Source organism: Meles meles, chromosome 3, assembly GCF_922984935.1.
Source record: "Meles meles chromosome 3, mMelMel3.1 paternal haplotype, whole genome shotgun sequence".
NCBI classification, from domain to species: domain Eukaryota; kingdom Metazoa; phylum Chordata; class Mammalia; order Carnivora; family Mustelidae; genus Meles; species Meles meles.
The window spans coordinates 132,669,709-132,682,010 of NC_060068.1; the positions used below are offsets into that span (position 1 = coordinate 132,669,709).

Here is a 12,302-nt window from a genome sequence, read left to right on the forward strand (position 1 = left end):
CTTTCTCTCCGCCCACATTTTCTCAGGCCTGTGTTGTCAAGAGAAACAATGAGAGAGGGGAAAGGATAAGAACAACACAAGATAAAGAGCAACTTTTAAACACAAATTATTTTAAAATGCACAGACAACACAGATGGAGACAGGCAGAGAAGGGCCAGAGCTCCTGGCAAAGAGGAGGATTCGTTGCCTGCATCTGTTCAGGTGAACTTGCCACCTGCCCCGGCAAAGAGGCCATCCCTCCTGCCTGGGGTTCGTGGATTTGGTTCATCCCAAGTCAGCTGTCAGACATTCTCTTGTTAGAGTCAAAAGAATTGCAAATGGAAAGGACTCTGATTCAGTGCAAGTTAATGGGGCACTACTCTGGGAATCCTAGTGTTGTGAAAACAGCATGACAGCTGCTGTCTGTGGCCTGGGTCCCTGAGTCCTAGGATGTCCCACGCCCCAGGTATGCGGCCTTCAAAATATCTCTCGCCCTCTCTGGGCTTCATCTTTTTCACAGGAAAGATAATCACCCTTCTAACTTCCCAGATGTATGAAGAATCAAATAAAACGATATAAGCAAACTTAGTTTATAACCACAGTAAGGAATAATTGGTATTAAAAGGCATATTGAGTGGCAGGATAGCATTCTGGAGCCAGACTTTGTGGACTTGAATCTCCATTCTGCCATTTACTAGCTCTATGAACTTGCCTCGGTTTCCCTTTTTACAAAGTGGGTATGGTAACATAACCTATCTTCCAAGGTTGTCCTGATGATTAATTGAGTTAGTAAATGGAAAACAATTATAAACCAGACCTAGAAAAATGAAGTATTGAAGAACTAAAAAGAGAAAGGCCCTAAAGGCTCATATTATTATTCTTTTTGTTCTCCCTAATGCTTTGGGGAAATTATATTTAAATTTAAATGCTCCCAAAGGAAGGGCATCAGGGTTGAGTAAAGGTCAGACCCCAGGTAATAACTGGTGTTGGGTGGAAATTTCACACCAGAAATTTCTGGTGTGAGGTAGAAAACTGCAATGCCCCTGAGACTAGAGCAAGGAAAAACCTCTCGGCTTTCAGGAGCTGCCTCCCCCATGTGGCACAGAGGGCTTCTGTCCCCCTCCTGTGAGGTCTGTTTATTTCACAAGAGATGAAGCAAGAGGAGGGTAGTACAGGAGAGAGGCAAGTGAGAGATGTAGCTCCATATAAGAGGACCCTTGCCAGTTCACAGGGGACGGGGTGGAGGGTGGAGAGCAGAACTGTCTGCTGACTTTGGCAGACTTGCAGTCAGACCCTGTGGTCTGGTCCCAGCAGCCAGGCGAGACAGAGCATGGGAAGGCTGCCTGAGGGAACACTCTGTGGTCTTTGGGATATCCTATCCACACTAAACCATTCTGAGTGAGAAAACTGAAGCCAATGCTTTTTCAGTAGAACCCTGACTTTAGGGTGGGTAGATGATGATTTCCATAAAGATGGATAATTCCTTTTTAATGGTCCAGTCCCTACCAGGCCTCCCAGGAGCAATGAAGGTTGTACTTGAACTTGGAGACAAGATGCTAAGTTAATAATACCCATTGCTCTTCTGAAAAAAGGGAGGAGAGGGATCGTGTTCACTCACCACTTCTAATTCTGTGACACTCACCAGTGATAGCATGAAGAGGCCACCAAACCACTCCTGGTATTTCTTCATCCCCAGGGAGCATCCTGACCAGACAAGGACAGGCTTTGGCAGCGAGAGTCTTCTGCTTCGAGGCTGTACCATCAGAAACACCGAGGTGGCTATTGGCATCGTCATCTATGCAGGTCATTGACTTATGTTGTCCTTCCCCTTGTCCTCCCTCCTCCAGCTCCTCCAAACCTGCCTGCAGTCAGTGGGAAGCCACAACAGTTCTGAGGGGTACAAGCAACTTCCCATTTCTCAGCTAAGCAAAGTGAGACTAGAATCACAGCATGTTATTTGGTTCACAGGAGATGTACTCAGATGCCAGGCTAACATCACTCATCTGAACAGGAAGAGGGATTCGTGCTCATTCACCTCTCATGGTCTTGTGACCCAAAGGCTGATCTAGAGTCATAGTCTCTCCTCTGACAATATGGACAAATGAAATAGGAGCACCTCAGAGTCAAAGGCTCAAAAAGGCCAAAGTAAGCCTCCAGAAGGAAGAGATCCAATATAGGTGTGTGCTCCTCACAAAAAAAACATATATTGAGTTCCCACTGTGTATAAGGAAGTAATTCAGATACTTCGTGTATATTAATTCACTCTCCTGCCCAAACACACACATACAACTATTGTCTCTCATTCTGCAGATGAGAAATTGAGGTACAAACAGATTAATTCACCCATGGTGACTTGTCTCCTGAGATTAATTCCTTATAACCCAATGTCAAGTCTCTACAGAGATAAGCTCTGACTCTAGAGACCACATTCCAACCATTACACCATACTGCCTTCCCTGGGAGCCTGTTTACCAAAAGAACAGTGGGCTCTCAGAAGGTGGGAAGCAGGTGGGTAAAGAGGGAGGTCTGAGGACCCTGATGTGAGGTGAGCCTGAAGCAGGTGGGAAGGCCACAGTATCATCAGCACAGTCAGCCTGTGCTCATTGCTGTGGAAACCCCCCTTACAACTACAGCAACTTGAGTCTGATTAATAAGCCCAGAGTTTGCTCACTCCTACTGTTTTGTTGCCACTTTAAATCCACAAGGCAACCAGCTAAGGAGCATTAAAGCCATTCACTGCTGGAGCGGATATATTGGTTTTCTTTAATTTTGCACAGCAAATATGTGGTGTATTTTTTTTTTTTAATTTGCTGAGGAATATAGCATGGTGTTTAAGTTTAACAGCCCCAAAGGACAAGCTCTGCCTGAAGACAAAATCTCAACTTGGCTCTCAGCTCTTAGCTGTGTGGCCTGGGTAGCACGATTGGTAGGAGAAAGAGTAGGAATCAGAATCCTGGGTTCTCAGTATGGCTCTGACGTTATGGCTCTTTCCCTCTAGGCAGGTCTCTTCTACTCACTGGTCCCCAGTCTCCAACTGGAACAAGGATGACTGGATGAGACTGGTAGTTTTCAAATTTTGTTGTCCTCTCTTTGAACAAAATTTTATGCAGAATTCCAAGATAGGTGTAGCGCGGCTCAAGGCTAATGCTGGGGTAGAGGCCTTTGGCCCCTACTCCCTTACACAAGCAACACCAACATCTTGGGCGAAGAAGCAAGAAAACTACTGGCCTAAGGCACTGTCCTGCCACGCGGTCTTGGTACGCACTGTTTCCCACAGCCAAAATCGTGTTTGCCCAACTCTTTTCTCTCCCTTCAAATGTCCCTTATATGTCATCTCCTCTGAGAAGCCATCCCTGACCATGTTCTCTAACACCATCTCTTACTTTTTAGCTCATTGTGTATTTCATGGGAGTTATTACTAACTGTAATTATTTATTTGTTTTCTTAAATATTTTCACCAAAATGTGAGTCATCTGCCTCATCCTTGTATCTTACCATTAGCCCATAACAGTGTCTTAGTGCAAATTAGAAAAAAAAAAAAAAAATAGCCTTTCTTCCAGTCAGCTGAGTGTCATTTGCAGAAGTTTATCGTGGTAAACCTACAAATCTAAAACAACTACAAAATGAGGGGTGTTTCTTGAGTTGTGCAGTGTACAACCTGTGCCTAGTAGCTCTATCAGTGTGCACCACAGTGTCTGGTGTGGAGGTGATTCTCAGGAAACACATGGTGACAAATTGTGTGAGGCCTCTACAGCTGTTCTCAGCAATCTCCCTGAGGCAGGAAAGACTTAGGTTAGGGGAAGAAGCCTCTCTTTTATTGTAAGCTTCCGTGAGAAGAGCTAAGGATATGATCCAGGCCAGAGGAAAACAGATGCTAAAGACTTATTACCTCATTTTCTCTCAAAGGCCATGAGACAAAAGCCATGCTGAACAACAGTGGCCCACGGTACAAACGCAGCAAGATTGAGAGGCGCATGAACATAGACATCTTCTTCTGCATTGGGCTCCTCTTCCTCATGTGCCTCATTGGAGCTGTAGGTATGGAATGTTCTGGAAAGAACAAGACAACTGTAAACTTCTGTTTCTTTGGGAAAATTGTTTCAACTCTCTGAATCTCAACTTCCTCATCGATAAAATAGAGTTAATGAAAACAAGTCCCACTCTGTAATTCAATAAGATATCAGTCAAATAAAAATGCTTGTGGGGGACCTGGCTTGCTCAGTTGGTAGAGTGTGCAACTCTTGAGCTCAGGATCCTGAGTTCTAGGCCCACGCTGGGGGGTGGAGATTACTTTTTTAAAAATGCTTATGAAAATCTGCTGAAAAGTATTATGCACTCTAAATATTAGGAATACCATCTATTGTTTATTTCTCCAAGAAATACTTACTGAAACCAGGCACTCTCTTAGCAGAAGAAAATAAAAAGATGCATCAGTCTGAGGACTGATCCTTAACAAGCTCACAGTTTAGCAGGAGGGAGTCCAACACATGAACAGAATTGGTAAAATCTGTCCTACACAGTAAAGACTGCATGCAAGCACTGTCTTAGTTTTCCATTGTTGCTATAAAAAGACAAAACAAATTTAGCAGTTTAAAACAATACTCATTTATTCTGTTACAAAGCTAGAGGTGAGACGTCCAAAATTAATTCCACTGGGTTAGTTCAAGGGTCAGTGGGGCTCATTTCTTCTGGAGGCTTTGAGGGCGAATTCTATCCCTTGTCTTTCTGAGCTTCTAGTGACTCCTTCCTCTTTCTTCAAAGTGCCTTACTCTAATCTCTCCTCATACTTCCTTCTCCTTTTTCTGTAGTAGTATTTCCCTATGCCTCCTTTTTCTTTTTCTGTAGTGTATCTCCCTTTGCCTTTTTCTGTAATAGCATCTCCTTATGCCTCTTCTTTATAAGGACATTTATAACTACATCATTGGGCCCACCAGGATAATCAATGATACTCTTCCCCATCTAAAGACCCTTAACTTAAATCACATTCTCAAAGCTCCTTTTGCCACGTAAGTTAGAGAGCATATTGATGGGCCAGGGAATTAGGACATGGACATTAGAGGCGGCCATTATTCACTCTACTGTTGGTAATATGAGAGCATCAGGGGAGGAAGTCTTCCTTGAAGAGATGGATGGCGCTGATGCCTGAATGCAGTCATCATTACCATAGGAGATAGGTGGCAGAGGCAGGATGCGCAGGCAGCTGTGAAAAGAAAGAAGTCACTCTTAGCCTCGGGCACAACACAAGTAAAGCACAGAAGTAGGAAGGAGAATCATTTTATGCAAAGGGGCATTTGGCTCTTTGGTGTGGCAAGAGTAAAGCCAAGCATGGGACCTAATTAGACCCAGGCTGTGGCCACGTTCTGTAACTGCGGAGTGTGGAAAGCTGCGGGAGTACAGACATGAATAATCTGAGCCTTTAAGTTGATTCTCAGAGTATAAGCAAAAAGGGATATTTGCTCTTATCCACTCTCTCTAAGGATGGTCCTCAGGATCCTAAAGGAGACCCCAAAAAAGAACCAGGGATGATCAAGAGGAGAAGTTCATGTGCTAAGTCCAGAACCCCCTGCTGACCCCATACCAATGGGCAGCAATGGTGTGTGCTCTTTACTTGCCTTGGTCAGAAATTGTGCCCATCACTGTTCTTGGAAGATTGTGTCTGAAAAGATTAGACCTCCCAGGGCCCAGGGAGATTTTGTGTGCCACCAGAGTGAGGACAATGGGATCTGGTCTTGTGAGTAGCCTGGGGTTTTTAACTATGCTTCCCAGATATGTCCAATGGTCCAGGTAAGGGTGGCCCACAGCTGGCAGGAGAACACCCAGAGAGCCAGCAAAATGGGGGAACACCACCATCCAGGTGAGGCCACCCCCATGCCCTCAGACACACGACAGGAACTGTTGTCTCTGCTTCAGAACACAGATTTTTCAGGGGATGTCAGAGCTGGAAAGGACATTCGAGATAATCTCACTGTGTCTCCAGAGAAAGGAAGTTAATGATTAAAAGGTCACACAGGGAGATAAGGTATAGGCAAACCAGAATCTGCTTGGCAGATTGCCCAAAACAATAAATAAATTGAGAAAGTAACAGGGAGGGGCAGAATTGTATGCTGTCTGAGAATCACTACTCATACACAGTGACAGGCCTCTGGTGGTGCCTAATTAAGGCCCAGCCCCTGCTGTAAAAGCTCTCAAGTGCGTGTCATTCAAGAGTTCTCTATCACATGCTTGCTTGGACTGTGCAAAGATGATGTTTCTTTTTTCTTTGCCCAAATGTCCTCCCCAGGCCTTTCTGATCACTGGTCTCCAGGCCTCCCCAAGGGTTCCTCCTCCATGTAGACTATCTGGCTCCCTTGAGGGCCAGAGCTATTTATTCTATAATATTACCTTAAAATAACCTCATGGTTGTAAGTCTCCGTTCTTCTGCAGTATATCATGGCGTTGGGCCCAACCTCCTGGGAAAAGACCACAGGGGACAGGGCAATATCCCCTGGATTTTTATTCCCTGTAGTTCCTACCCTAGGGCTGAGAGCATTATACACATTTAGTCATTCTATTTTCACAGTAATGCTACAGAAGAGGTATTATTACTAATTGATAGATGAGAAAACTGAGATTCAGAAAACTCTGTAGTACTTCCTCCTATTAAGCCTCAAGTGATGAATGTGGTTGTCCCTTTCTGTGGACAAGGAAATGGGGTTCAGTCTGCATCTGGATATGTTACTATGAGTTCTCATAACATTCCACACTTCTCGTAGTACCTCTTACAATCTGTGGGATTTGTCCCTTTACATCTGGTCTCTGAATTATTAGACCTCCTCAAAGACAAGAGCTGAGACCAATTCCTTCCTGAATTAATAAATGTTGGAGAGAGAGGAAGAGGGGGAAGCAGGGAAGAGTGGGTGAACAGAGATATGGGTGGATGGAGTGTGAAGAGATGAACTGTGGATGGATGGATGAATACATGAACTGTGAAAATGTGGATGCGTAGATGAATGGATGGGCATATGCACGGGGAAAAAAGAGGGGCTAGCTTATGGGTCTATCAAGATCCCCAGCTATGAACTTTCTACCATACAACTGAAAGGAACTCGTGCTCCCTTTTCTCTTTCCAATCCCTATATAATAGTACTTATATATAAGTAATATAAGTAATCCGCATGCTAGTCTCCTCCCAGTAGGACAGACTTTAATGCCATCAAGAGATGGAAGTGTAGGCTATGTGAAGGACCACTTTAGATGAATACATACACATAGAATTAGCCTGTATAGAATAAAGATGGGTTCCTTCAAAGCAACTCACTTCTGGGAATAAATTAGGGGCTGATACAATAGCCCTTAATTAGACTAGTATACTTAAGTGAGGATTCTGCTTAATCTCTGATTTTGCCTACTCTCAGGTCACCGCCTTTGGAATGGGACCTTCGAAGAACACCCTCCCTTTGATGTGCCAGATGCCAAGGGCAGCTTCCTTCCTCTTGCCCTTGGAGGCTTTTACATGTTCCTTACAATGATCATCCTGCTCCAGGTAGGAAGCCCTCCCTAGCTAGGGGCTCAAGACCTGTGACCAATACCTGCACAACTTTGTGAAATAAAGAACAAAGAGTGCTGTCCCCAAGAAAGAACTGACTGAACTAAGATGAGAAAATGGCCATTGTTTTCGTGTGAGTCTTTGAAAGTACTCACATTTGGGTTAATGTCAAGACCAGCCCTACCTTGTGGAAGGAACCTTGCTCCCCAGATAACAGTGGAGGAAAATATTTACCAGGCTTTTCTATTTAAGCATAAGATTATCGTAGTAATCTAAGTGCACCTACCCCTTTGCCAGATATAATAGAACAGGTAAAATCCTAATGACCTGGGAACAGAAGAAGATAAAATATCTCAGGGAATTACAGAGAACTGTCAAGCCCAAAGGATTGGGAGAAATAAACCACAAGTTAGTATTTTAGCATCTGATAGATTGAGAGGGAAAAAACACAGCTGGCCCTATAGAGGAGAAAACACAAAAACAAAGAGCACCTATAAGAAATGGGCATTAAGGAATAAAAAGAGGAATAAATTCTCCAGGCTCTAGAAGAAGTTACAGTCAATGGAAAGATCAGGGAAGTTGCAGTTTTGTTTTCATGAGGCTCCGTTTACATTCATTTCTTGTAGTATTTGAGGGTGTTTTGTTGTCCTCTTACAGGTGAACTTTTTTCAGTCATTAGTTCATTCGTTCATTTAGCAGAGTAATCTCTTTTAAATGTGAGTTGGGCCATACTCTTCCTCTGCACAGAATCCTCCAATGGTTTCACATCTGCTCGAAGAGAAATCCACAGTCCTTATAACAGCGAACGAGGCCCTACATGCTCTGAACCCTGACTTCCCCCACCGACTTCATCTCCTAGCCATCTCCTGCTCATTCATATAAGACCTGCTTACTCTTTCTCCTCAATTACCCAGTCTGCTCACACCCCAGTCTTTGCCCCAGTCCTCTTCCCACAGATAACTTCATGCTTCACACCCACATTTCTTTAGATCTCTGCTCAAAGGTCATGGTCTATAAGAGTCCCTTCCAGTCACCACCTTCTACACTCTTGACTTTTCTTTCTCACTACCTGAAATATATTTCTTTGTTTACTGGAATGTGAGGTCTTCAAAGTCAGGGATTTTGTTTTGCTTGCTACCATCTCCAGGACCTAGCACAAGATCTGATGCACAGCAAACACTCAGAAGATGTTAGGTATTGAATCCAGGACAGTAATCAACAATGGGTCTGAACACATATAAGAGGGAGCAATAGCCCTTGGTGGCATAGAGATCTGAGGAGCATCAGGAAACTCTGGACAGAGGCACTAGAGCTCCTCTCCCCCTAACCACTCAGTCATTAGACAACAAATAGTGAGAGCGTACCCCTACCAGACCTCCCTGGCACCTGTTTTCCAGATGCTCCTAAGAATTACAAAGGAGGAATGAAGTCATTGACCCTTAGTTTCTCAGAGAAAGTCCATCATGTGAGCTGACCTCAGCTTTCCATTAAATGCCTTTGCTGCCTACTGGTGAGAGTTCTGAGACAGGAAACTGGCCTGGTCTCTGATACTGTGGGATTCAATCTCCCCACAGGTGCTGATCCCAGTCTCCCTGTATGTATCCATTGAGCTGGTGAAGCTTGGGCAAGTCTTCTTCCTGCACAATGACCTTGACCTGTATGATGAAGAGACTGATTTGTCCATTCAGTGTCGAGCCCTCAACATCACTGAGGACTTGGGCCAGATCCAGTATGTCTTCTCTGACAAGACGGGGACACTGACTGAGAACAAGATGGTCTTTCGGCGTTGCAGTATCATGGGCAGCGAGTATTCTCACCAAGAAAATGGTATGAGAGTTCCAAGGGCCCTCACCACTCTTTCTAAATGAATCACCCTGCTATCCTAAAAGAGTTGTAATGAAAGACATTTTCCTGGCTCCCCTGGCTCTGTGGCAGATTGCTTCCTCTATCCCCGTGGGCTTCCTTTTCCTAGATCAGTTGTGCTGTGTTCTTATCACCTGTGAACTTCCCTTGCTCACAAAGGCTATCAGTGACCTCCTGTGTGGAAACCCTCCAGTCAGTCTTTGGTGCCATTACACACAGGATTTTTATCTGCCAGGAATGGACTGGGGACAGGTCCAATTATGTACCAGGTATATAACCAAGATTTAAGAATTTGGGGGGTCACTTTACCTGACATGTCAGGACGGGCCTTAGTATGGATGCATGATCAGATTCACTACATCCAGGAAAAGCCTTCCATGTTAACTGATCTTTTGGAATTTTACTGAGGCAGAACTTTGACTTAGGAGGTATAGCTGAAGAATGCCAGGATGGTCATCACACAGGGACTGAAAGTGACCTGTAAAGCTGACCTGATTGCCTCAGCAGCTCTCCACGATCACCACCACAAACATACCGCACATACTTTCTAACTAAAGGAAGACACTCAAAAGGGCAGCATGCATTCTTTTGAGTGGGAGGAATGGAGAAGAAGAAAGGGGGAGATATTATGGGTGGCCCAATCACCTTTGCCATGTGGTAACCATTTACATGGGAGCTTCTGATATCTTTTTAATAGTAACAGCTACCATGACCAGTCCTTAGAGTGTATCAATCACTTTGACACACTCTTTTTTTTTTTTTAAAGATTTTTTTTATTTATTTATTTGACAGAGAGATCACAAGTAGACAGAGAGGCAGGCAGAGAGAGAGGAGGAAGCAGGCTCCCTGCGGAGCAGAGAGCCCGATGCGGGGCTCGATCCCAGGACCCTGAGATCATGACCCGAGGCGAAGGCAGCAGCCCAACCCACTGAGCCACCCAGGCGCCCCTTGACACACTCTTTTATTAAGTCTTCCAAACAATCCTATGAGTTAAGTATTTCTTTTTAATCCCTAATGGAGGAAATAGGAGCACAGATTTAGTCAAAGCTCAGTCACAGAGCTAGGAAGGAGTAGGACTGGATTTAAATCTGTGCAACTTAGTTGCACCCCTCTTTCTCCAGTCAAGGTGGCCCAGTTGCCCATGTTCCAGAGCAGCAAAGTGCTCTTACCCTGTGTTCTTTCCTCTACCTCCAAAGTCTGGTATCCCCAAGACCGTGACTTGGCCAAGGTATGACTACTGTAATAACAGGACTCCTTTTTTGCAGCCAAGCGACTGGAGACCCCAAGGGAGCTTGACTCAGACAGTGAAGAGTGGACCCAATACCAGTGCCTGTCCTTCCCAGCCCAATGGGCTCAGGGCCCAGCAACACGGAGGGGCCAAGGATGGGCTCAGCCTCTGAGGAGGTGTCACAGTGCCCATGTACCCATCCAGGGCCACTCCAGACAAAGGTCTGTGGGGCGCTGTGAAAGTTCACAGCCTCCCGTGGCCTTCAGCAGCTCCATAGTAAGTACCTGTTTTTTACTCTTCAAGTTGCAAGTGACCTCTTTTTGGGGATAGAAGGGAGGGGTCTCTGGGGTGTACAAATCCTGAAGAGCTCTCAAAATGGCAGCCCGTTGTCTTATACTCAGTCCACGTATGTTTTGTTGGGCATATACACTTCTTGTTCATTTTAAATGTTCAGTGTTTAGAAATTGGTAGATTTCATATAAACCTATAGATCTCTGACTTCTCTTCTTAAACAGGAATTGGAAAATTTCTCCACATTAAGCCAACATTTCCTTGTGGCAATACTTGGCTTGAATGATGGAGTTGATGCTCCTTAGACTGGGCATGTGATCTTCTGTTACCACAGACTATCCCTCTTCTCTGTTTACCCCCATCACTGAACTGAGAGCCAGCAGCATGTCCGTGATGCATGTTTTTCCAAAATACAGTTAAAGGAAAGAGAAATCGTGATCGTGCCCATATTTCTATAAGGTGCAAAAACAAGACAAACCTTAAGGCTTGCAGGTTTCAAGAGTAATGGAAGAGTATACTTTTTTGTGATAATCATAAAGAGTCTTAAATAGTTATAAAGCAAAGAACATCTATGTCAAAATTACCCAGTACACTCCATTCCCTTAAATTAGTTTCCTGGCCCTTATGGTGATTTGACTTTGCAGCTTGGGTCTGGAGCTTTTTGTATATGCTTCCTTCACATTTGATCCAATGCTACAGCTGTCACTAAATCCCTGGCACATAAAGAAATTGAGTTTCTTCCCCAAGATTACACCGCATTCCCTAGAAGGCAAGGCCGGAACCAGAGCTTTCTGAGTCCTGTCCCATTCTATTTTTCTCTGCACCATGTTCTTTCTCTAGGAAACACATCATGTAGAGACTTTTGCACTTGCAGAAAAAGCCACAGGGAGCCCCAGCTATGCTGAACAAGGCCCACATCTTAAGAAAGGACTGAAATGCTATTATCTCATTACGGGAAAATTAGATTTTAAAAATTATCCTCATAATGAATTTCCTTCCAATTTTTATTTTCTCCATTAAGACACACATAACTACATTCATTTAACATTTCTGCAGTCATAGTACCTACAAATTAAGTGTGATGGGTCTTTTTAATCTGAAATAATATCGAAAGTATATTCCATATTGCTACCTAGTTTTTAAAAGCTTTTAAAAAGTTTTTCTGATCCTGACAGACAAGAAATTCTGTGAGTCTATGTGTTCTGGGTTATTACTTACTAAACTTGAGGTGAGTACAAAGTTAACTCTCTTATGTTACTTCCACACAAAGAAATGCAACATTAGCAAGGATAAAGCATTAGCCATGTGTTAAGACAGATGATGCTCATAAACATACAAGAGGAATGATCCATAGAAGCCTTTAGGAAGAACTTTTTTTTTCTTCTTTTTCTCAGGTAAGGTAACAGAACATGCATA

General features: G+C 44.0%; 1 protein-coding gene across 4 annotated transcripts in view; it reads left to right on the forward strand.

Moving 5' to 3' along the window:
• The window catches only part of ATP10B (ATPase phospholipid transporting 10B (putative)), a 100,306-nt gene that overhangs the window by 35,761 nt on the left and 52,243 nt on the right, over positions 1-12,302 (forward strand). For all 4 annotated transcript variants that reach the window (XM_045999267.1, XM_045999269.1, XM_045999268.1 and 1 more), the window contains 5 exons: positions 1,676-1,782; positions 3,886-4,017; positions 7,374-7,501; positions 9,079-9,331; positions 10,633-10,871. In XM_045999267.1, coding sequence (XP_045855223.1) covers positions 1,676-1,782; positions 3,886-4,017; positions 7,374-7,501; positions 9,079-9,331; positions 10,633-10,871 — 859 coding nt within the window. The remainder of the gene's footprint in view (positions 1-1,675; positions 1,783-3,885; positions 4,018-7,373; positions 7,502-9,078; positions 9,332-10,632; positions 10,872-12,302) is intronic.